Below are 23,701 nucleotides of genomic sequence, written 5' to 3' on the forward strand. Positions count from 1 at the left end.
CCATATCCAGTGATTTACAATAGAGAAATTTTATTTTTTGGTAAGTTTAAATACAGTTCACTAAGCAAACTATTAAAAATGTCATTATTCCACCTACAGCACCCACTATGCTGTTGGTAAGGGGTTTGTTTCAAAACAATTGTACTTTTGCATCACAGAGTTAAAAAAAAAAAAGTCAGAAAGACAAATGAGAAATAAAGTATCCTTAATATTTGCAATAATATATATATATAGGCATATACATACATACACAAAAGAAAGAGAATTTAAAGTTGTCAGTATGTCAGCAAATATAAAACATTCAAGTGCCTAAAAGCAAAAAATCAACAGCAATTTTCAGATGTGTTTTATTCTCCCAACATTACAGTTGGCATAGCTGTGGAAAACTAATGACCTGCTATTAACTGTACTACTGAAACAACCTGTTGATTTTAAAACACAAAAGTAAATCAGGTCTTATTTGATGCATTTATTCCAAGATCTTACTAAATCAAGTCTATACTGGTAAACTTTATGTGTATACAGACACATATGCACACACACTCAAACAAGAGACTCAGATAGTTTCCTGTATTTTTCCAAAAAGAGGATTACTACTATCTACCACTAAGTTACCCCTACTACCTAAAAAAAAAAAAAAAAAAAACCAAAAAATTTTAAAAAAGAAAAAAAAAATATCGAAATGCAAGACTTAAATCTTGTATAAAGAGAATCTGTAATAAGCAACTGACTGTGTAATGAAAAGCAGCAAGAAACTCAGACACTATACTACAGGGGCAAGAACAATGGCTGCCACATAGAAATATCCAATTGCAAAACAATCCCAAGTAAACGTATACACCAGTTTTATACTGTAGAAATAAAATACTACACTTGCAGCAAGTCAGTTAAACCAAGATAGTCAAAATTCTGACAAAACCTTCTAAAATTATAAGTGTACTGGTAAAATGAGTGAATACAAGTTTTCAGCAACATGTTATTCTTTCATTAAGGCAACTTCTACAAAAGCTGCACAAATAATAGAAACCTTTATATATTAGTATCAGATTAGATAAAAGGAAATTTTTTATGATGAGGGTGGTGAAACATTGGCACAGATTGCTTATAGTAACAGTAGATGCCCCATCCCTGGAACCATTTAATGTCAAATTGGATGATTTAGTTGCAGATGTTCCTGCTCATTGCAGAGGCATTGGACTAGAGAATCTTTAAAGATCCTTTCCAACCCAAACTCTATGATTCTGTGCTCTTTGAGAAAAAACAACTTACTATCTGGAAGCAAGTACAATAAAATCTCTTTATTGCAAAACCAAGGTGATGTTCAATGCTGATTCTGTTTCTTTTTATACTATATTGCTAATAAAAACAAATATGACAAAACTGCATGTAAAATTAAACCATAGAACAGGGGAATTAAAAAAAAACAAAACAAAAAAAACAAGGATAACTCATAGGCTGTGGTTTCGTTGCCTAAAATGAAAAATCTTTGTGAGAAGAGTTCTGAGGGCACTGACACAGGCCCTCCCAGCACCTGTGTGTCCCAGCACCTGTGTATCTGTGTGTTCACATACCAGTGCCACCAGCTGTCTGACCCAGCCTCCCACCACCATCAGAGCACGACAGGGAAACACTTAATCTCTCCCACTCCCACTCTAGTACAGCATGTCAGTCACCACTGAAGGTGCAGGTACATACCATAAAGTCACTATGCAGCTAGAGCTTCTTTGAGAACAATCCCAAGCAATCACTGCAGCAGCCTCACCAGGGACATGGTACAGCCCCCACTGCAGGAGTCTTTCAAGATACAGCTGGACAGGGCAGGACAGTCTCAACTACGTTCCCTTTCCCAGGAAAGGCTGGACCAGATGACCTTTTGAGATCCCTTCCAACCTGGGCTGTTCTGTGATTCTGACTAGTGTTCTGCTACCCTGCTAGGGAAATGGCAGCATCTACTTAGAGCAGAGTAACAGTTGGCAAGGGTTGGTTACCATCTCTTTCAGAGGCGGTAATGTCTTGCATTACTTCAGCAAGATTCAGAAGATGCCTGTCAGAAACCCAAACCTTTCGTTTTCACTGTCTTCCTGAATTTCTGTCATCCTAGATTGCTGCCTGTCCTTCCATCATGTTCACCCAAGACTGGCTGTATAAGTAATATGAACATAGAATCCAAGTGGCATGTGCTGTATCTGTCAGAAGAGGATTCAAGAAATAGTTCTCATTTTCTACACAATTAAAAATAACTTTGTAAACATGGTCCAAGTGCCACAGAGGTTTTATTAGCATAACAAGGCATTTTTTAACTTTTAGCTAACCTTAAAGGATACAAAAACTAATGGCTACATGTCCAAAGGCATGTGTGATGTGGGCAGAGTACGGATGCTTGGGAAGAATGTAAGTGTAAGCAGTGTACAGCAGTACAGCTGTACAACCAGCTCATGACTTAAGTATACAGACAGCATCATAAAGGGTAATAGAAGGGCCTGACAGCCTTCCTAGCACAGCTTCATCTGATGCAAAGGTAACAGAGAATTAGTTTCTTCTTTTAGAAGTAGCACAAAGACTGAGAAAGACTAATACAGTGGATTTTCCCCTTTTAGAGAAAGGCAAGACATAAATAAGTTTATAAATATCTACATGGGGTGGTGTATAAAAGATAATCTTATCCTCTTCTAAGCTATATTATTTTATGCATCCTCTTTAAAATAAAGATGTGCATACATGTACATTACATACAAACTCCTGCATCAGAGGACACATGCAACCATATCCCTGCTGAAAGCAGAGCAGACCCTGTGCAGGAGCACAGGAACTATTATGGGCCTTTCATTAGTGGCACCCATTGTGCTGTAAAGACACATTAGCCAAACACATAACAAACACACTAAAACAGCATTTCATTAGCGTGTTTCTACTGAGTTTATAACCTTGACACAAGAGGTTTCCAAATAAAAGAGGGGATTTTTCTTTACCCAAGACTCAATTGCCTCCCAGACTATCAAAAGGAGATTTATGTCATTTAATTTCAAATGCTTCACTTCTGTAATAATTCTGCTTTTGGATGTACTTGCTCAATTTGTCCACTACCCTCAGTAAGATGACAAAGTTAATTGTCCATTCACGAAATTTCAAGGCTCTGATAATCTCTGAACCCCTGGGAAGGTGATGGAACAAATCTGAAGGTGCCCAGGAAGGCTGAGTCCAGATTCACAGCAAGAATGTCATGCCTGAACACCCCAGGAACAATATATAATGAGATGACTGGCTTCACTGGGATGGGAGAGCAAATGGGTACTGTCTTTTGACATTGTCTCTTATACAATCCCCACAGAGAAACTGATGAAGGATGGACTGGCTGAACAGATAGCAATGTGGACTGAAAACTGGCTAGACAGCCAGGCCCAGAAAGTGGTGATCAAGGCCATGAAATCCAGCTGGAGGTCAGTATCTAGCAGTGTACATGGAGATCAACACCTGGTCCCATTCTGTTCATTATCTTCATTAATGATCTGGGGCACAATGGACCCTCAGCAATTCTGCAGATGACACAAACAGGAAGGAGTGACAGATAACATTAGACAGCTATGAGAGAGACCTTGACAGGCTGGAGAAATGGGCTGACAGGCACGTCATTAAGTTCAAAAAGAGCAAGTGCAAACTTCCACGCCTGGGGAGGAACAGGCCCAGGCACCAGCTCAAATCAAGCACAATCCCAGAATGATCAGGTGGAAAGCAGCTTTGCAACGAACCTGTTGGACACAAAGATCAACATTAGCCACCAATGTGCCCTTGCAGCAAAGAAGATTCCTGTGTCCAGGTCTGGACTACCCAGTACACAAGATGTATGAACATGCTGCAGAGTGCAGCAAAAGGTTGGGAAGATGATTACGGGGCTGATGAGAGAAGGGTGAGAGAGAGCTGGGACTGTTGACTCTAGAGAAGGCTCAGGGGGGAGCTTATCATTCTATATAAATACCTGAAGGGAGGGGGCAAAGAGGACAAAGGCAGGCTCTCTTCAGCGGTTCCCAGTGCCAGGACCAGAAGCACCGAGCACAAACTGAAAAACCAGAAAACATTTTTCATTTTTCACCATGAAGGTGACTGAGCACTGGCAGAAACTGTCCAGACAGCTTGCAGAGTCTCCATCCTTGGAGATATTCAAAAGCTGCCTGGACATGGTTCTGGGCAATGTGGTTTAGGTGTCTTTGTCTGGGTACAGAGGAGCTGGACCAGATGACCTGCAGAGGTCCTTTCTAATCTAAATCACACTGTGGGTCTGAACACATTTTGAAAAGTCATTAAGTGAGTTCAAACAGTAATACACATGGAGCACATCCATTTTTACCTCTAATTGTGGATCTCTAATTTTTCAGGATAAGAATATTTTAGAAGATAGGCTTTGCTGTAAGTAAAGCAAAAATTTATTTAATTTTTCTGCCAACTATTTGCCTTACACATTGTCTCCCCAAAGCATTCTGCACAACAGCTTACATAACTCTAACGCATCTGATGATTTGAAAACCTGATTTCAGAAATCTCCTGCTCCCATATTTAGATTTACAGTTCACTGCCATATTTAGATTTACAGTTCCTAAATTGTTTTATCTTAAGGCACTATGAACTAAAGGCAAGACTAGATGCAAAAAGGAAGGCATCATTCTCAAAGTATTAAACCTTGTCAATATGTATTTCAGATGTTTTCACCTTCACAGAATCATCCTTGAATGGTTAAGGCTTGAAAAGGACATTGAAGATCATCTAGTTCTAACCCCCTGCTGTGGACAGTGACACCTTCAACTACATCAGGTTGCTCAGAGCTGCATCCAACTGGCCTTGAACACCTCCAGGCATGGCACATCCACAACTTCCCTAGACAACCTGCTCCACCTTAGCTTATAGCAAGATCTTATTACACACAGGCATCACGGAAAAACTATTGAGATTATTACACCTTATAATAATTTAGAAACTTCTAATACAAAACTTAAAAATCCAATAGTTGATTGGTTCAAATATGACATTGACTTTAGGCAAACACTGCTCCCAGTTTTCTCACTTAAAATATACACTCTCTTTGTAATTCTGCTTAGCATAATAATTGTATTTGGTAAATATAGTATAAAAAGAATGAGATCACACAGGCAAGCTTTAGAAATATTTTACTCTCAAGTAACTTCACAACACAGATCAAAATGTCAGGGTATATAAGCTCCCTTAGCAGTTTACATTTTTACTCTCTGAATCTGATGTAGTTCAAGAGTACTCAATTTGTAATCCATGGACCAATCTGAGCCTTGTACAGATGGACCTTTTTTCCCCAGGGATGCTCAGAAGCAAGAGAACCAAAGACAGACAGAGCAACCATTCTCAACTTCTAGCTTTAAAATAGGGCATCACTTACAACTCAAGGCTGGCCTGTGGGGCTCTCCTGTGCAGTTCTAGGAGCTGGACTCAATGGCTCTTGTGGGTCCTTGCAACTCAGGATATTTTATGACTCTCAGGATACATGGAGAAGAGCTACAGCTCATTTCTCTAAACCAAGAAACCTCTGTGAGAAGAAGGCAACCAGAGGTAGACTCTATGACAGAACTCACGCCCCAGAACAGTATTAAGATCTGAGCGAGGAAAATGATACAAAAGAATAGCACATTTTCAGCACACCATTACATTACAAAGAAAAGAGCAGGTCTGTAAAAGCAAAATAAAAAGCAGCTAACAGTGGTGAAGGAAAGAAACTCTAAACAAAAAACTAAGGAAACAGATCATAACATTTTTAAGTTAGCTCAGGCACAATTTCCGGTATTGACATCTCAGAAAGTAGTACCGTAAAGCACAGATCTTTAAAAAGAATCCACTACACAATTCAAGTCTGACAAGTATGAAGTGTTTGAAGAAGAAAAATGTCTTCATTATCCAAGTTAAGGCTCTGATATATGGCAAGACCTCAACTGAATCCCATCCTAAATAACCTACTCATAAGTTTAAAGAGAAAAAAACTCTCTGACTTAACTTAGAGTCACAGAAGAATCCTAAATCTGTGAACGCAATGAAGGGCTGAATGCGTAATTTTTCCTTCAAAATACTAGTTTGAGAGACTCGATTTACAGAGTGACACAAGCACCCTTACAAAAAGTTTGAGAAAACTTATCACATAGGAGTTATTTTCATTTGATCCCAATCCTTTCCATACATGCAAGTACTGTCTGTATAAGGCAGAGCTAATTTTTTTCCTAGGATCTTAAGTAGTGATATCTTCAATCATCTCTTTATTTCTGTAATAAACCTCATTCACTGCAATTAATGTAGTAGCCTATATGACACAAAAAGCACAAGTAAGAATTCATATCAATCCATAAATTTCTATCTAAATACATTGTTGGACAATTTATGTATATTTATATATATTTATCATTTAGTTATGGGTAACAAATGGCTAATCAACATATATTCAGATCAACTATGCATGAAGACCACTAATGTACTCATTTCCAGGTGAACAATTTCCTTCGGAGCCCTTTCTTCCTATACTTAAATACAGAAATTGTTTCCAGCAACTAAAGGGAGCAGTAAGCTGCAAAGAGTTGCTACATTCTCTAAAAGGGGGGGTGGGAAATTGTGGCTAGCACAGGTCTTTCTCGTGAGAACATTCCGCTGTGTTTTATAAACAAAGATAAAGTTTGGATGTTTTTCAAACAGTGTCTCGAGATTTGGACAGTTCAGGCCTGGCCAATCAGGCCTAGGGGGAGGTTTCTGGCTGACCAATCTGGGCGACCTCTGAAAAGTCTATATATATATTGAAATCAAAATAATAAACACTCTCCTTCTTGCCACACTGAGAACTTGGGTCCTTTTCTCTCCTAGCGGCTCAACAGCGACAGGAAATCACTAATCTTTGATTTTAGAAGTGAGACACAGTGATTGACATGGTTTTTATGAAAACTTTGAGCATGAATGACAAGCCTAAAGAAAGAGTACAGTATTAGAGAAAAAGCAATCTGTTTCAAGACAGTTATCTGATCTAGCTGCTTTTCTGCCTGTTCTGCTCCAGTGCCAGGGCAAGATTCTTTCTTATCTTCAAGAATGCTGCTCTTTCTTGTAAGCTTTTAGTGCATACAGTGGGCTCACTCATGAACACATGACTGCTCTCCTGACTCATTCCAGGCAACAGTTATTTGAAAACGTTATTTGAAATGTTTTTTGAATTCAACGTTATTTGAAAACAACTTGACGAGCAGCATTATTTCAGTACACACCTTCTCAGAGTCCCAGTATGGTGCTATTACCATGCTACACCTCAGTTCCCTCTAGCCCCAAAGCACAGCAAAGACCAGACAATATTACAGAGCAGCTGACAAAAGGATTACCACCTGCTTTCTGAAAAGAAAGAAGCCAAAATCCTAAAGAATACAGACAGCAAGATCCTTACGCTGGTCAGTAACCACATATTAAGCATAGTAATGGATTAACAACAGGAAAAACAATTTGTAGGTGTACAGCAGGAAGAACAAGAGAACCTGTAGGACTGGGCAAGCTTTAAGTGACAGAATAAGCAGCAGCACTATGGATCTCCAAACACCAAAACCAAGCAGGTGGACTGCTCAATGAACCTATGCACAGCCTGAGTACAGACGTGCTATGTGACTACACTCCAATGTTACCAACCACGTGCTCCAAGGCTGTTGTACCATGGAAACAAGGCAAGGTCAGACAGATTTTCCTAGAATGCTCTCTAGAACTGCAAGATGCCTGTCACTTGGCAAGCCTTCCAGATTCCACTCAAGCTACTAGCTGTGACAATCTGACCAGCAGACACTAAACTAGAAAGCTTGTAATGAACATGGAAACCTGATGTCTTAAGGTTTGTACTTAACAAGACATACCCCACTGAAATTAGGAATGAGGATTGGATTTCCTACTGTCACTTCCAGCTCAATTTACATCATATACCTACTAACCCTGAAAATGTACAGAAACCCCATGTAAATCCTAGGATATTCTGAAGATTGTTGAAAATAAACAAAAAAGCCTAAATATTAGAGTTGTAAATAAGAGTAAAAGCACAGTACAATCCCATTAACGGCTGTAAAACCAGCAACTGTGATATAATTTAAATATTTAGCAAATTGATTAATTACCCGTACTTAGAACATTTTCCTGACTCATTCCATTGTCCTCTGATCTCAAGAAGAGAATGAACTTTCAAGAATGGGATAACAGATTTGAACATATGCCATATGCTCAACCCAGCTATTCATCCAATTATGTTTAACTCTTGCTATTTATACACTAAATGGAAAATCAACTTTTGATCTCCCACAGCTTGGTATCTACCATATGGACATACTCTACATTACAAATTTAAAAAAAAGGAGGGCCCATTACTCAACTAAACTCAAAAGGCTCCATAGTAGCATTTCCTAGACAAGAGTCCACAGAACAGACAAACTCCATGCTGAATTTCACAGTAGCTAATTCCCACATCTTGCCTGCTAATGAACAGTAATAATTTCATGGATGGCAGAAATCATGTTTATTATATGATTTCTACAAATTGCATCAGGGTTAAAAAAAAAAAATCTTAAGGGGAACAACTGCCTCTTCCTTTACAAGGAAAGATATAAAATGTTGGCATTAAAAACCAAGTTCTTCCTGGGAACGATGCTGTAGTGATGAGGTAGAAGCACTGGTAGTGCCGAAATCAGGCTCAGCACAGAAGCATTTTAGAAACATCTTGAGGGAACCCAAATACCAGTTTTCTGTGTTATCAGCACGCTAACAGCACTAAGTATATTATATAATAATAGTTGATTATAGTCTATAATTATCTGGAAAATCCATTTATCTTAAAATCCCCACCATTTATTTTAGTTTTTAAAAGTAAGGTTCATCTGATTATTTCCCTGAAATTTACTGGAGAAAGTTAAAAAAAAAAGGGGAGGGGGTTTCAAAGCTTACAGATACAGGCTTCCTTAAACAAAGCCTGTATGAATAGTAAGAATTAAACTACAGCAGCAACCTGTCCCAGAAAAAAAAAAAGCAGGCTTCATCTATGCAGACGTAGCTATGTCTAAGCTTTGTATTTGATTAATTTGCTAATATAGTTAATATCAATTCAGCAGAGACTCAAAGTAGGTAACTACTGAAATATCTTGTTTTGCTACTCTTAAACTACTTATTAGCAAGGAATTAACTTTCTTCTTTAAGCAAACTGCTATTAGCAGCTTCACTTCTACTCAAAGGGACTGCAGTCCCCATGCAAAATAGGTTGAAGCATACAACAAGGTTTAAAAAGAATGTTGTGGGAACTTGATGTACTGTATAAATACATCATGTGCTAACCATTTTCATTTGTTTCAAGTTATTAGATAGGACTTTCAACTGCAAAATTCAATGGAAGTCCTGCTGAAAGATATTGTAGCAGGTGCTGCAAAACAACAAAGTATCAAAACATATTCCTGGATAGAAATACATCTAATTGAGCATAACATACTTTTACATTAATTTGTCCAGAAAAAAGTTCAGTTTCTTCTGAAATTACAGCTCCATCCAGAAACTACTAATGAAGATTGTTTCATCATTATTAGTATTTCTTCAGGCATTTCCCTTTGTAGCATTTATTGCCTGTAATACCCATGTGACACCAAGTAAAGTGCTAATGTGTGATTAGAACTTACAATGTTTATTGATCAAGTAGCACTCAAGAAAAAAAATAATAAAAGGGTATTCCATTTATGGTTTATTAGAAAAAAAATCTGCTACTTTTTGAGATGCTTACTGTGAAGGTCAAAAGCCAGGGACAAATACCACCTGTAGACAAGGTCAATGAAAACCAAATATAGACATTTGACACTGGCAGGGGAAGATGAGAAACCTCACAGTGTTAAGCATATATCAACTCCACTTTCATAAGTAAATGACTCCAGCCTACAATACTATCAATCCACACCTGCACTAGTATTAAATAATTCACCACACAATTTGTTACTTTTATTCCAAAGTATCTTAAACCTTTTTAGATCTTCATTTCAGTAAGCATCAGTAAAAGTCAGCATATTGAAGAACCTACCTCAGCACTTTCTCTTGTAAACTCAATAGTAACCAGAGAAGGTCACTGTATTCCTGAAATGCTTTCAACACCAGCTGATGACAAGGTTTATCGTGCATTAAAGGCATCCTGGGCTGCCATTACTAATCCTCACGCTTCTGCCAGTGCACTTAAATCTCTACCCTTCCACATTGGGACAGAATTGCACCACAAAAAGAAAAGAAGTTGCCTTTTGGCACACCATGTCAGGTGCATCATGAGGCACTAAGTTCAGCACTTCAGTATTTGTTTCCTATCCTACAGTCAGCAGTTATTTAAATACCAACTCGGATTCTACTATGTCTTAACATATCATAATATTGGCTTCACTATGTAAACCACTTCTTTTCTTTTATAATAATTTTTCAGAGTTCCCTATTTGTTTTAATATAAAGTCTGCAAAAAAATAGGAAGTAAAAACATCTTAAGCTTGTATGACCTTCTAAAATATTTAACTTCCTGTTTCAGCCAATTTTTAAATAAAGAAGAAACTGGTTAAGACATTGAGCACAAAAGACTTTTAAACAGATGTGTTTTTATAAAGTTATTTTATACTTTATAACCTTTTTTCTGTGTTTCAAAGTTCTCTATTTTTTTTAATTCTGCAATATTCATCACAGTATTTCTTGCCTACAGTGAAAAGCAACTAGCTCATTTTTAACTTCCTACCTGATTTTTTTCCCCATTTAAACAGAGAGCAGCACTCAAAGCAATTAGGATTGTAGCCCTCCCTGCGTCAGAAAAGCAACACCAGAAAAATGCCTATTTACTCCGTAACAGGTACTGAAAATTCTCTTCCAGGTTTAGGAACCTATGCTCTGGTAATGTGGCTTTCCACTATTGTACATAAATCGCCACAGTAGAACTTAGGCACTTCAGTAGATAGGTAACTATCATTGCTTGTTATCATATTCTTAAGCCAGTCATCGTAAACCAGTCAAAGGCCGTGATTTTGAAGAACTTGCAGGTACTCTTTAAATCTTACACTACATAAAAACACTCCATTAATAACTGCTTACTTTGTTACCTCTCTATTTGTCAATTAGTTAACATGAAATTCTCAAAATGCCAAGGAAATGGAATATTTACATCAAAGAAAAGAGGCAAAAGAAACTGTTGAAATGTGACCACTGTTGCACCAGAGAAAGTTTTGCATTAACTGCAAGTGCCGCACAGAAACGAGTAACAAAAGTTCTGCTGTTTCATGGAGTGTGCAAATGCTTGGACGTAGCACAGTAAAAGCTGGTCTATTGAACCAATATGTACTATAGTGGTACTCTAAACTGTCCATGGTAGCACAGTTCCTGGATTAAATTGAGACAGACATCAGGCAGTGTAAACTGCACAACCAACAGTCCTGATAGAAATACTGGACACCAAGTAGAACATTGTGATGTAAAAGCAGTAGCTTGGAGAACAAAGAACAAAACTAAACTGTATTTCTGACTGCAGTCAAAAAAAATGTAATAGGAATTACACACACACGACAGAATGAAAAAAATAGTAACATGAACATGCAAAATCCAAAACTAGAGATTAACTAACACCTAAACTGTGAGTACAGAAACAGTACTGATCATACAGAGCTCACTCAGCAAGTTGCATGCAAATAGAAATGATGACTATGTAATGTCTCTGACTACAGAGAGATCCTGAGATAAACAAAAAACTCAAAAAAAACCCCACTAACATCAAAAGTACATCTTGTAGGGCATAGAGCAGGCCTTTCCCTTTGGTCATGCTTTGAATTTTCTTGTGACCAATTCTGCACACACAAACAGTAAGCTTATCTTAAATTGTACTTCTCACAACAAACCTCTAGAACAGTTATTTACATGACTGCTCATTTCTATTAACCCATGCAAAATATAAACTCACAGTGGTATTTCAACCTCTAAATAAACAACTAAATTACTAGTTGCATTTGAATTGCTGGTGATCCAGTCATGGACTAGTCTTACAAATTACATCCATCTTTCCAAGACTTTAAACGTTATTTTCTTACCTCACACCAGCCATAAGATTACTCCAGAAAGCCTATTACATCATGACTTAAGTCTACTTTAACACCAATATTATAACACTAGGATTTTAACAAATGCTTTTTGTGTTTTGTCATCATTTGTCCCTGTGCTTGCACCTCTGTGGTGAGATCATCAATTCCTACACTTCCTAGCACTAAAATACACTAGAGGAACCAAAGTCTGCTGAACCAGTCTGAACTTTTGTTAGTTTATGATGATCCACAAACAAAAAGACCAAGAACTTGTACTGAGAACATGCCTAACTAACGGAGGTAGCTCACCACATCAAACCCTCCCCCCCCAGACCCAACCTCCTTCAAACACCAGAGAGCCTTTGACAGACAAAAGGAGCTTTCAGTTATTTACAACAAATAATGTGGTATTTTTAAAGAGGACATACTGATGTCTCTTACATTTTGTAATATTCCATTGTTCTGTTTTGAGGGGATTATGGGCAAAGGATGCTTTCTCAAAAATAACTTCAAGAAACAACCTATTTCCAAAACTTGTAACATTTAGAAAATATACAATAAATACATTGTTTAAAGAAACTCGGAGTATCTAGGAGAGAGGGGGATATTAAGCTACTTTGCTTGACAATGCTGACCAGAACAGCCTGCAGGCTTCTCCCCGCTGTGATCCTCTACTATTAACATGCACATTGCTTCAGCAATAAATACACTGGAGCCCCACAGCCCAGAGATGCATCAGCAAGTAAGGGTGTCATTTTATTGGGAAAATAACAGGAAAGGAAAAGCCAGGAAAGTTAACATGGAATAGAGAGATGAGTGTACTACTCTTCCTCCAAATGATACACTACAGTTTGGAAATAATGACTAAACCCAAAGTTTTTGGAACCTACTGCTCACATGAAAATCTAAGACCCACGATAATCATATTTTTCTCCAAAAACACAACTTCACAGTGCAGAATCACAAGTACTGCAGACTTCAAAAATAATCATGCTTCCCATTACCCAATCTCAACTATTTCTCAATTTTGATATGTTAAAAAAAACCCCACATGACAAGGATTACAAAACCAGTATTACTAAGTGATCCAGGCAGAGAGAAATAAAATCAATACAGCCTATAAAAAGCTTTGCAGATCATAATTTAAGTATTCTGATTAATAACATAAATGCATTAAATGCAAAATGTTTACAGAGTTTTTTAGCTGTAATTTCTCACTAAGTATTATCTTGAAGCTAGTTATATGGCAACATCCCTTTAATCATCAGATATCCCTTTAAATACATACTTTGCCCACTTGCTAATTAATATATGGCCTTTGCCCTGTCTTTTCCCAACCATTCATCCTTTTTCACAAAGAAGAAAAAATAGTATGTCATACAATAAAGAATGATAAAACTATTGTGAGGCTATATCCCTACTATTTTAATTTCAACAAATACCGTCTAAAAGACTTGGCTTTGGCTTTTTTCTTTTCGGCCAGACGTCATAAATTTAAACTTTGCTGGTTTCAATGAATAATTAAATTTTCAAAAAGTGCAGGTAATTAAGACTACCAAAAATTAAAATTGAGTTAGAAGTCAGCAATTATAGACTGCATGTATTTTACCAGATCTGCAAGGGACTCTAATTAAACACATATTAATTGCCCTAATCTTCTTAGGCAAGTAATAAATTGGAAGAGCTGATTAATGCACTGGATTTAGTTCAGCTTGTTAAATCTGACAACCTGGCAAAGGAAGACTATCTTGAAAAGCTCTTTTAGCTAAGTAATTGGAATTTTACTCTCAGTAATTTGCCGTTCTATAATAAGAGCTATTTAGTATATTTACTCTTCATCAGTGGTTTTTTTTTAAATACCTACTAGTTATATTTAAACAGTACCATCATGCTGCTCATAAAGACTATGAAAAATTATGAACTTTGACCTTTATTGTCCATCAAAAGACACTTTCACTCTGAACCCAAATTAGTGTATTTCCTTGTAGGCAATAAATCATAATTAATTTTAATTCTAGAAGCTGCTAATAACATTTTAGAAAGTCCATATGGACACATTAAGTCCTCTATACAATTCATAAAGCCAGCAACTAAATCAGTTTTCAGTATTAAATAACTGCTGATGACTGCTGGAATACAACGAAACACCATTATCTAAAGAACTTAAATCTCTCCTCTCTTTTTTACCTATCCATGCAAACACTTCTTCACATACACTTTCTGGTACTTAGTCACCTGACAAGGGAGTGTAACATTTTTGAAATAGCCATAAAGCAGTATCAGCCATTAAAAAAACAGAGAAGTTTGGAAACCTGCAGGTAGAGATTTTAAAGGTCTGATACCTCTCCAACACACACAGTTGCTTACTCCTAGCTCATAAGATGGAAAAATGCATCAAGTTACACCTAAAAATAAGCAGATGTAGATAAACAAAAGAAAAAAAAATCTCCCTCACTAAGGAAAAAAACAACAGGTAAAGAACAGGGAATCAGAAATTTTCATACTTGAAAAATGTTTTGAAGTATTCCATGAAAGTTAAAACAGCTTTTCATATGTCCTAAAAATGTGAAAATATATAAAGCCTTTCATATGAAGAAGCTTAGAAAGTCATGTGCTCCAAATCAAGTTCAGTCAGAAAAAAAAATCCTAAATATATCTCACTGCCTTCAAATTTTTATTCTGCACTCCTCAGAGCTGACATTTCGTACATCTCCTCTAGAACCTATAACTTCCAGGATCTACACTTAAAATTTGTTATTCTTCTGTGAGCAAAATCTAGTGTTCATACATCTTGAAAATCAGTCACAGTGAACCTGACACCTACCCTTTGTTCCTTGAGTGAAGTGTAGTATCAACTAAGGAGTCAGGCAGACATCAGTTTTGAGCAGCAACATGATTTTCACAACTGATCTTTAACACTTATTACAGGCAAAATACCAAAAAGTTGATCAGATAATACTGGAGGACTGATAAGCCATGGAAGGAGACATGAAGGTACCTCAAAGAACTGTCAGACTTGGATGTCTCAAATATTTCCCACCCATTCTTCATGATGCAGTGCAATTTACTGCTCATAACTGAGATCCCTAGCACAGGAAGAAATTCTTTACTGTGAGGGTGGTGGGACAACAGAACAGGTCACCCAGAGAAGCTGTGGATGCCCCATCCCTAGAAGTGTTCAAGGCCAGGTTGGATCCAGCTCTGAGAAACCTGGTCTAGAGGAAGGTGTCCCTACCCACAGCAGGGCAGTTGGAAGTAGATGATCTTCAAGGTCCCTTCCAATCCAGGCCATTTTATGATTTTATGACTGGATAAACTGGTGGCACTCAATTTCAACTCTCATCCTCAGTAGTCTTCATGAAAGAAACAGTACTTTACCACCATGATATTGAGTAAGTGGTATATTCTTTTTCCATTGGTTGAGTATTACTTGCAACAAAAGAGCTGGGGCTTGTGCCTGAGGCTCCCATGTACCACTACAAAAAGTCATCAAGAAAACCAATCCAAATTACTTTCCAGTTGATGGCATTGACCACTTAAAGACCTCTTAGACTCATTAGCTGTATGTAGGTTATGAGAAGAAATTCCATATCTGAACTTGAGGTCTCAAACACAGAGATCTTCAAGGCTTATAAAAAGACACATGATAAGAAAAGCCCTCAAATTTCAGGATTTGCATAACTGAAAGCAAAAGAGAACTGGAATTCTAAAAAACCTCAACCTCCTAGCACAGTGTCAGTTCAGGACTGCTGAACATAATAAGTTTGAAATGTGACAAATATTATTCATTTTGTGATTTGCCTCTGTGCTCCATTTCACTGCTTGAGAAAAGATACCACAGCTTTATCAGTGGCAGAATACAATTTGTCTTAAATCAGTACTGAACAGGGAAAGCCACTTTATGATTTTTATTTAGCAAAGTGAGAAAATGGAGTGGACAATGAGAGTTGAAAAACCCTCGATGAAAAGGAAATATTCAGATGACAGGATGTGCTTAATCTGTCAAGAGCAAAAAGCCAGGGGCTACAACTTCTGGTCCAGAAGATGCTGGGGCTCCATCTCGCTTAAAAGAAAGAAACAATAACTGGAAAAGCTGAATTCTGACAGAAGTTCCCATCTTTTTTGTATGATTTTTTTGCATTTTTGTAACACATTACCAAAAAAAAAATTAAATCCCAAATTAAATTTTGAAAATAATAAAAATATTTTAGACAGAGCAGTGAGTTAAACACAGAGATTCTGGAAAGTACTTGGTAACGAGAACATGAAGTCATTAAGATCAAAGCATCTATTAATGTTTGTTTCAGTTCAACAGACTACAGTGTCTTTGGTGAACTGAAACCAGTCAAAAGCAAGAACCTGCATTTTGTAAAACAAATCTAAGACAGTAGAGACCTTTTTTTCTCCCCTACAGACTTTTTAACAAAAAACACACAACCCAAAGTCATTGGGTTTTGTGACAGAAATAATTCTACATTTATCTTCTCTGCACTTTTCTACCATCTTTCTCCATATTTATGCAGGCAGTACAAAATTTAATTTCAGCATTTCCTGTCAAGATTAAAACCTAAAATCCTGACAAGCACATGACAAAGTCTTGTGGTTGAAGATGCTATGTATTTAAATTTTCATGATATCACACTTTCCAAATGTTACAAGCATACAAATCAAACGTATGTTCTTACTGTTGCCAAAGAGTTTTCTAGGAGAAAAAAAGAAACACCTACAAGACTTCCAGTTTTCATTGGCCTATTTCTCATTTTCTGCACATATCTGAACTTTGCTCTTTTGGCTCTTGAAATTGAAACCTAGAAAAATAAGTTGTTGAAGAGATTTCCATAAAATTCTTTAATGTTTCGCAAGTAATATTTGCAAGCTACAGAATCTTATAATGAATTACCATTCCCCTCTCAACAACTTCTTCAGGATGACTCTGCACTTAAATAGACACACAATCTACACTACAAGTAAGTTCTTTTGAAACACGCTTCTGTTATTATCTAAATGTTTAGGTCTTACTGCTATTATAAAAGTAGCAAGCAAAGACTTCTGTATATTTCACCTTAATTATGCTTATTTTTTAGAAAAGGTGAATATTGTAAAACTTAATTCCATTTTTCTTTCCATACATCATATTAAAACACCTATCACTTCAAAAGTTGTAATTATTATATCATTCAAAAAAAAAAAATCAACACATCTTCTCTTCTGAATTTTAGCAATTTAGTTCATTTTTCTTTTTAAGACATGATTTAAATCCTTGTGTTTTGCTAACTGGTGAATCATAAGATGATGTTCAGACATAATGCTGAATCCCATGCCAATACATAATCATCTCAAGCTTCAGCACAATTAATGAAGTACTTAAAGGTAAACAGTAGTAGAATTTCCTAGATTACACAGAACTTCTGTACAGACCATAGTTTTCCCTCCTTCAGGTTCACACGTATAGATAAGTAGTGTCAGACAAAGGGAAATACAACAACAATCCTGTAACACCCAATAATAATCCCAAATCCTGGACTGCATCAAAAGGATCATGGCCAGCAGGTCAAAAGAGGTCATTCTCCCCTTTTACTCTGCTCTTGTAAGACCCCACTCACAAAAACAAGCACAGTTCTGGTGCCCCCAACATATGAAGGACACAGAAATGCTGGGGCAAGTCCAGAGGAGGGCTATGAAGTTGATACAGAGGACTGCAGCACCTCCCTTACAAAGGCTGAGGAAGTTGGGGCTGTTCAGCCTGGAGAAGAGCAGGTTGCATGAAGGCCTCATTGCAACATTTCGGGATCTGAAAGGGCCTACAGGGAAACCAGAGACGGATTCTTCTTCAGGAACTGTAGCAATAGGAAAAGGAGCAATGGGTACAAATTGAAGGAGGATAGATATTAGGGAGCAATTCTTTACTATGAGGGTGGTTAGGCACTGGAATAGGTTGCCCGGGGAGCTTGTGGGTGCCCCAGCCCTGGCAGTGTTCAAAGCCAGGTTGGATAAGGCCTTGAGCAACCTGATCTAGTGGATAGAGACTAGATGATCCTTAAGGTCCCTTCCAACCCCTTAAGATTCTATGATAATAAGACACACTGGCAAGAACTGGAAAGGCTATGAGATGAAGGAATTAGCAAAGTTTAGGCTTGAGTGTTTTCTAAAAGAAACTTGTAATTTCAGAGCACAAGTGACAGAGGATCAACTAACATATTAAAAATTCAAAAGCTTTCAAGTTGAATATTTAATACACAATTTCACTTGTGTTTTATCCTTCTCTAAATAATTATTTTGAACAGTCATCTGAGACATCTCAATGCAGCAACATGACTTTTCTCCTCCCCCATGGAACAGTTCCTCACATCTGCAAAGTCCAGAGCTTTAACAGAGCACTACCAAACTGCATGCAAAATAATCACCTTCAGATAGTTTGATGGCAAGTTAATTTTTGCTATGACAGACTAATCTTTGAAGGAGGCTGTTGGGTTGGTTTTTTTTGAATAGTGATTCACCTTAGTTCATCACACTAATTTCTATTAAGTGCACACGTGCATTATCTCCAGTGTGCATACACACAGACAACTTCCAACATCCAAGACTCAACAGTTAGAAATCTTGACAAAATCCAACAGTCACAAATTTTAACAGATGTAATCCCTCTGACACACTGTACAAAGACATCAGAAACAAACATCATTAACTTCTACTCCATCTGCAAGATGTTTTCTCAACACAGAACTGCAGATACTTACTTCCAAAAATACACTAAAACAAATTCCCTACCCAAAGGTAGGATTCAAAGACTAATATGGCAGATGCCAAGCAATTTCTTTAAATGCACTACTACAAGGCAACCTTATACAACGATGAGAAGGATTATAAGAGAATGTAAAGGAAAGGGACAAAATTAGTTATCTTGTAACAAGACAAAGAAAACTGCTGTTTGGCTAATGACCTGCAAACTAATATTTCATGTAGGTTGTGGTCTGACTACTTTGAAATACTGTAAAAGGAAAATCATTGATTGCTTGCAGCCACATAATTTCAACAAGGAAATATTAGAAACTCAGTATACAAATTCAGTCAAAGTTTTTACTTTATATCACAATGATAGGTTTACCCTCTTCAGATTCAACTGCCCATATTAAACTTACTTTTGTATTACATTCTGTAAGCTGAGCATCATACCCAATTCACTTTTCATCTTTTCTCTGTTGACACGGCACTCAGCCAAATAGCGTAGAGCCTAAAAGAAAGAGGACCACAGCAGATCAGCAATGCATCCAGTACATTATCAATCATTTCTGTTAGTGCACACCTGCAAAACAGTCACAGAGGCAGCTCTAGCAGGAAGAGAAAGAGTTTTATCACCTACTGTGAACACCAAAAAATTATTCTATTCTTATAAATACATGAAAAGCACAGAATATCTAATCTATGAGAAAAGGCTGAGAGACTGGGCTTGCTTATACCAGCTGAGAGCCGAGGGGACAATCTAACAGCTGTCTACAGCTACACAAGAAGCCTTTACAAAGATAGTCAAGCCCAACTTTACAGCAGCAGACAAGGGGGAGCAGCCACAAACTGTAGCCTGGGTAGTTCAAATCAGGTAATACAAAAAGCTTTTTTTCTCTGAAGGTAGTACAACACTGGAACAGATGACCTAGTGGAACTGCAGAATGAACGAGACAAAGCTACAACTGACCTGATTAAGTGTTGGTGACAGTCCCAATTCAAACAGGAAACTGAAGTGAATGACTTCCAAAAGTGTCTTCCAATAAACATTTATGAGACCTGAGATCTAAAGCAATTTTTATACATGATGCTTCCAGTATAACTTCCATCAATACTGTGGGCTCCCTCAGTACTAGAAACCTCAACACCACCAAGTTCCTACTGTCCACAGAAAGAGGTCTACCACAGGCATAAGTTTTTGAAGACTAACTGCAATATCCATCACTCCAGGCAGGAACAAGAACACAAGCAGCAGCAAGCTTCTTAGCTTACTGTGGCCTAAACTGGAAATTTACATTTATTTGTTGCCCATGGTCTTGTTTATTTGACTTTCAAGGTAGATTCTTTGCAATTTCACACTGTTGACCCCAGTCAGCAACTGTATACACATCTGATCCCCCTAACATAATAGTCTTCAATTAAAATGTCAGGCCTTCTTTTCGTGAGACATCTCTATATTGTTTGTGCTGAGAAAGTTTTCTTAGAAGGAGCCTTCAAAGGTGTTTTACTGATGTAGGTACAAGAACTGCACTTGAAAAATCCTGCAATACACAAATACAGTGATTTATAAAATGTGTTTGTCACAGCAAGGTTTAGAAGTGCACCAATTCTTTATATATAGTCATGTAGCAGCTACACTGCTCAGTAACTGCTTTATAAATAACATGCTCCTTAATCCCTTCAAAAATAGAGGGCTAATCATTGGGGTTTGTTTTTTCCAAGTCATCTTCAGCACATACTAGGTAAAATTCCATTTAATAAAACACCATTTTATTGCCTTTTAAGAAACTCTGGCTGCTGCCTGGCATGATAAGAACTTTAGATGTGATTTTTGTTATTTCCGGATGTGGACCAGTATCAATAGCTGCAGTTTATAATGTTGTATCCATTTATTATCTCACTTTTCAACTATGCAGAGATACCTGAATGATGGCCCTCAACTAACTTGCATGCTATGAAATGTATCCTTACTGGAGCAACAAGTTTCTCATTTTTATTCCTCTGTGTTCTGGCAATTTAGTAAGGGTGCAATTCAGCTGGACAAGAAAAAAAAACATTCTCTTAACAACTAATGTTTTGAGTCACAACTCAGGCAGTCTCTTTTCCACTTCTTATGTACTCTTACCACACAAATGCAACTTCCACTAAAATATGAGCAAAGTCATGAGGCCAACTTAATTAACCCAACTTTTCAACACTAGGAAGTTCCCATTCCTTCTGCCTCCCATGGGAGATACAAAGGTCTGAACCTTCAAAGAAGTGAAATCATTTACACTTATTAAATCCAGTATACTGAAAGCACAGGGAAGGTTACTGTTATGAAATTTAGCTCAACCTCTGTTCAGCTAAACACTTATCTATGTTAGCTTTAAGGCTCGCAAGAAAGTTCTTCATAATCAATAGGACTACCTGCATACTTTAACACAAAACACACTGCTGTCAATCTTAATAAAAAGATATCTTTAATGTATTTTATGTAAAATTTTAAGGCAGTTCCTTAACTTCAGGATCTTAATTTATAAAATTTTAGTCCAAATTTAAGTGGGAAAAAAAACTACATAGTATTGTCTGCGTTTCTTCCAACTTTTTAAATCTAAATAATTCAAAACTTTTAGCATGAAGGTGAAATAGTCCTAGTCCTGAAATAAAGACTAGAGAAAACTGCAAACAGAAATATATAGAATATATGTATCTTCTTCATCAGATAGAAAAAAAAAGACCAAGGCGAAACTTACCCTCCCTGAAAAATTCTACAACACATCAAAGAAGTCAAATAGGGGACTATTATGATTTATATAGATTATTATAATTTCAGGTACAGGAATCACCAAGTAGCAGAAGAAGAAATTAAAAGTCAGTGCTGCACATCCTTTTATTAGGTACACATTAATGGAAGATCATTACATTTAATGATTCCCATTCAAATGGAAGCACTTTTTGACCAACAGGATAACTACAAAAAGACTTTTCAGAATGGAAAAATATGAAACATGAAGTCTAAAAATTTGTTAGCAAAGATATTTAAACCTTCAGAACCTAAGCAGTTCAAGAACTCACAAACACATGGAGTCTGAATAACAGACCAGAACATGTTTTCACAGTAAACTGATCCACTTCTCATTGCAGTCAGGGTCTTGGTCTCCTCTAAATCCTGATTCTTAAGCCACTCCAACTGTAGGTTATCACTACATGGAACAACCCATCTGCTTGCCTCCCCTCCTCACCCAAGGGGATTTCCTTTCAACACTACTTGAGTACTATCAGGGCTGAGGAAACACACTGCCAACTGCATTAGTCCTCATCACTCTTGACAAAGACAGTCCTTTTTACGTAGAACTATTTTTTGTAACGTGATCAGAGACTGAATCTCACGCAGGCAATAAGAATACACAGCACAACACACCAAAGGAATTTAAAAAAGTGTGGGACATCCAAACAAGATCTTCTTTTAAGATCACAACCTAAGGAAACTACACTAGAAAGAAAAGCAATGCAACATATTCCCAAGAACAGTAAACTCAACTCAAAGCTCTCCTACTGAAGAACAATATAGTCTGCCAAATGCTATGGCAAGGCTAACCAAAAAGACAATTAGCAGGACACAGGTTTCCTGGATTAATGGACCTCCCTCTCCAAACCCAGAAGAAATTAGAATCACTAAAGTGATTCCAAGAAGTCCATTAATATCCACTATGAAAGCAACACAAATGAAAAACACAGAATTATGGTACAGATAGATCTCAGTGATATAAAAAATCTTAGAAGTGTAATTCAAGTCTTGAAATAACTAAATTTAGACTTTCATTTCTCCCATTTCTAAGCAAGAAATACATCTTTTTAAGTTAATATTCCAATTCAGGGTAAGAAATTTGGACTTCAGCATTTATGATTTAAAATGTGAAAAATGGACATAAGACGGAAGAAGTTGTATTCGATACTGATAGATTTTGGATTGGCTGCTTCCCTTGGTTTTGAGAAGATTTTGTTTTTAATCCCATGAGAGCAGTAAAATGCTGGAACAGTGTGCCAGAGAGGTTATGGAATCTTCATCCTTCAAGGTGTTCAAGATCAAGTGGACACATCCACAAGCTGTGATCTGAATGCACTTAATTTGGGCATGGGATTGGACTGCATCACCTCAGGAGGTTGCTTCTCACCTGAGTTATGCTATGATTGGATTTTGGTTTTTACAATATGAATATCAAATCACTGTCCATATTTACCAAGCTCTGTGACTTCATCTTAAGAAAGAGATTTAAGGATCCTTACCTCCCTCCACACAAAAAGTGAAATAGCTGTATTAGGGAAAAAATGCAAAGTAAATTAATACCTTAAAAAAAATCCCCTGTAACAATGTATCATTTTTGAAATACATGGTTTTTTTACAAAACACAGGTAATGAATATCAACATAACATAAAAGAAGGCATTATTTTTCACATTTTTACTTGTTTAAACAAATTGTTTAAACAGCTTTGTTTGTAAACTGCTTGTTTAAACAACTTATTTAACAAGGTTTAAAAATGCCCTACCAACATAGAAATTTGTCTCCTGAATACTTACTAGTAAAGCTGAATGAACAACTGGAGGGTTGGGATGGTCCAAAAACAGAATAAGACCTGGCAGGCATCCTTGATCCTGAACAATGGCTCGCCTGTTCAATGGATCAGCTGCTAGGTCTCGGAGTTGGTTAACCACAGATAGTGCATCAGGTTCCTCACTCATAGCAGAATTCATCTTTTCTGCACCATTCATTCAAAATGCCTGGTGAAAAAATATATATTTATTTATTACTGCTACCACAACATTTACCATTAATTAAAACACAGACAAGAAAAAGCACAAGGCACTGATTTGTTCTAAACAAAAAGGTGTAAAAAACCCAAGGACTAGAATTCATGGAAA

The 23,701-nt window shown here is 37.0% G+C and overlaps 1 protein-coding gene across 3 annotated transcripts in view; it reads right to left on the minus strand.

Moving 5' to 3' along the window:
• Positions 1–23,701, minus strand: part of ARMC1 (armadillo repeat containing 1) — a 34,291-nt gene that overhangs the window by 8,005 nt on the left and 2,585 nt on the right. For 2 of the 3 annotated variants that reach the window (XM_085052931.1, XM_085052932.1), the window contains 2 exons: positions 23,360–23,560; positions 19,217–19,308 (listed from right to left, as the gene is read on the minus strand). In XM_085052931.1, the coding sequence (XP_084909057.1) occupies positions 19,217–19,308; positions 23,360–23,551 (284 nt within the window). In that variant the 5' untranslated portion in view covers positions 23,552–23,560. Of the gene's footprint in view, positions 1–19,216; positions 19,309–23,066; positions 23,093–23,359; positions 23,561–23,701 lie in introns of those variants that run through there. The other variant, XM_085052933.1, reaches the window with a different exon arrangement.

The sequence above is a fragment of the Lichenostomus cassidix genome, chromosome 2 (genome assembly GCF_008360975.1).
Source record: "Lichenostomus cassidix isolate B80296 chromosome 2, HeHo_3.0, whole genome shotgun sequence".
NCBI classification, from domain to species: Eukaryota; Metazoa; Chordata; class Aves; order Passeriformes; family Meliphagidae; genus Lichenostomus; species Lichenostomus cassidix.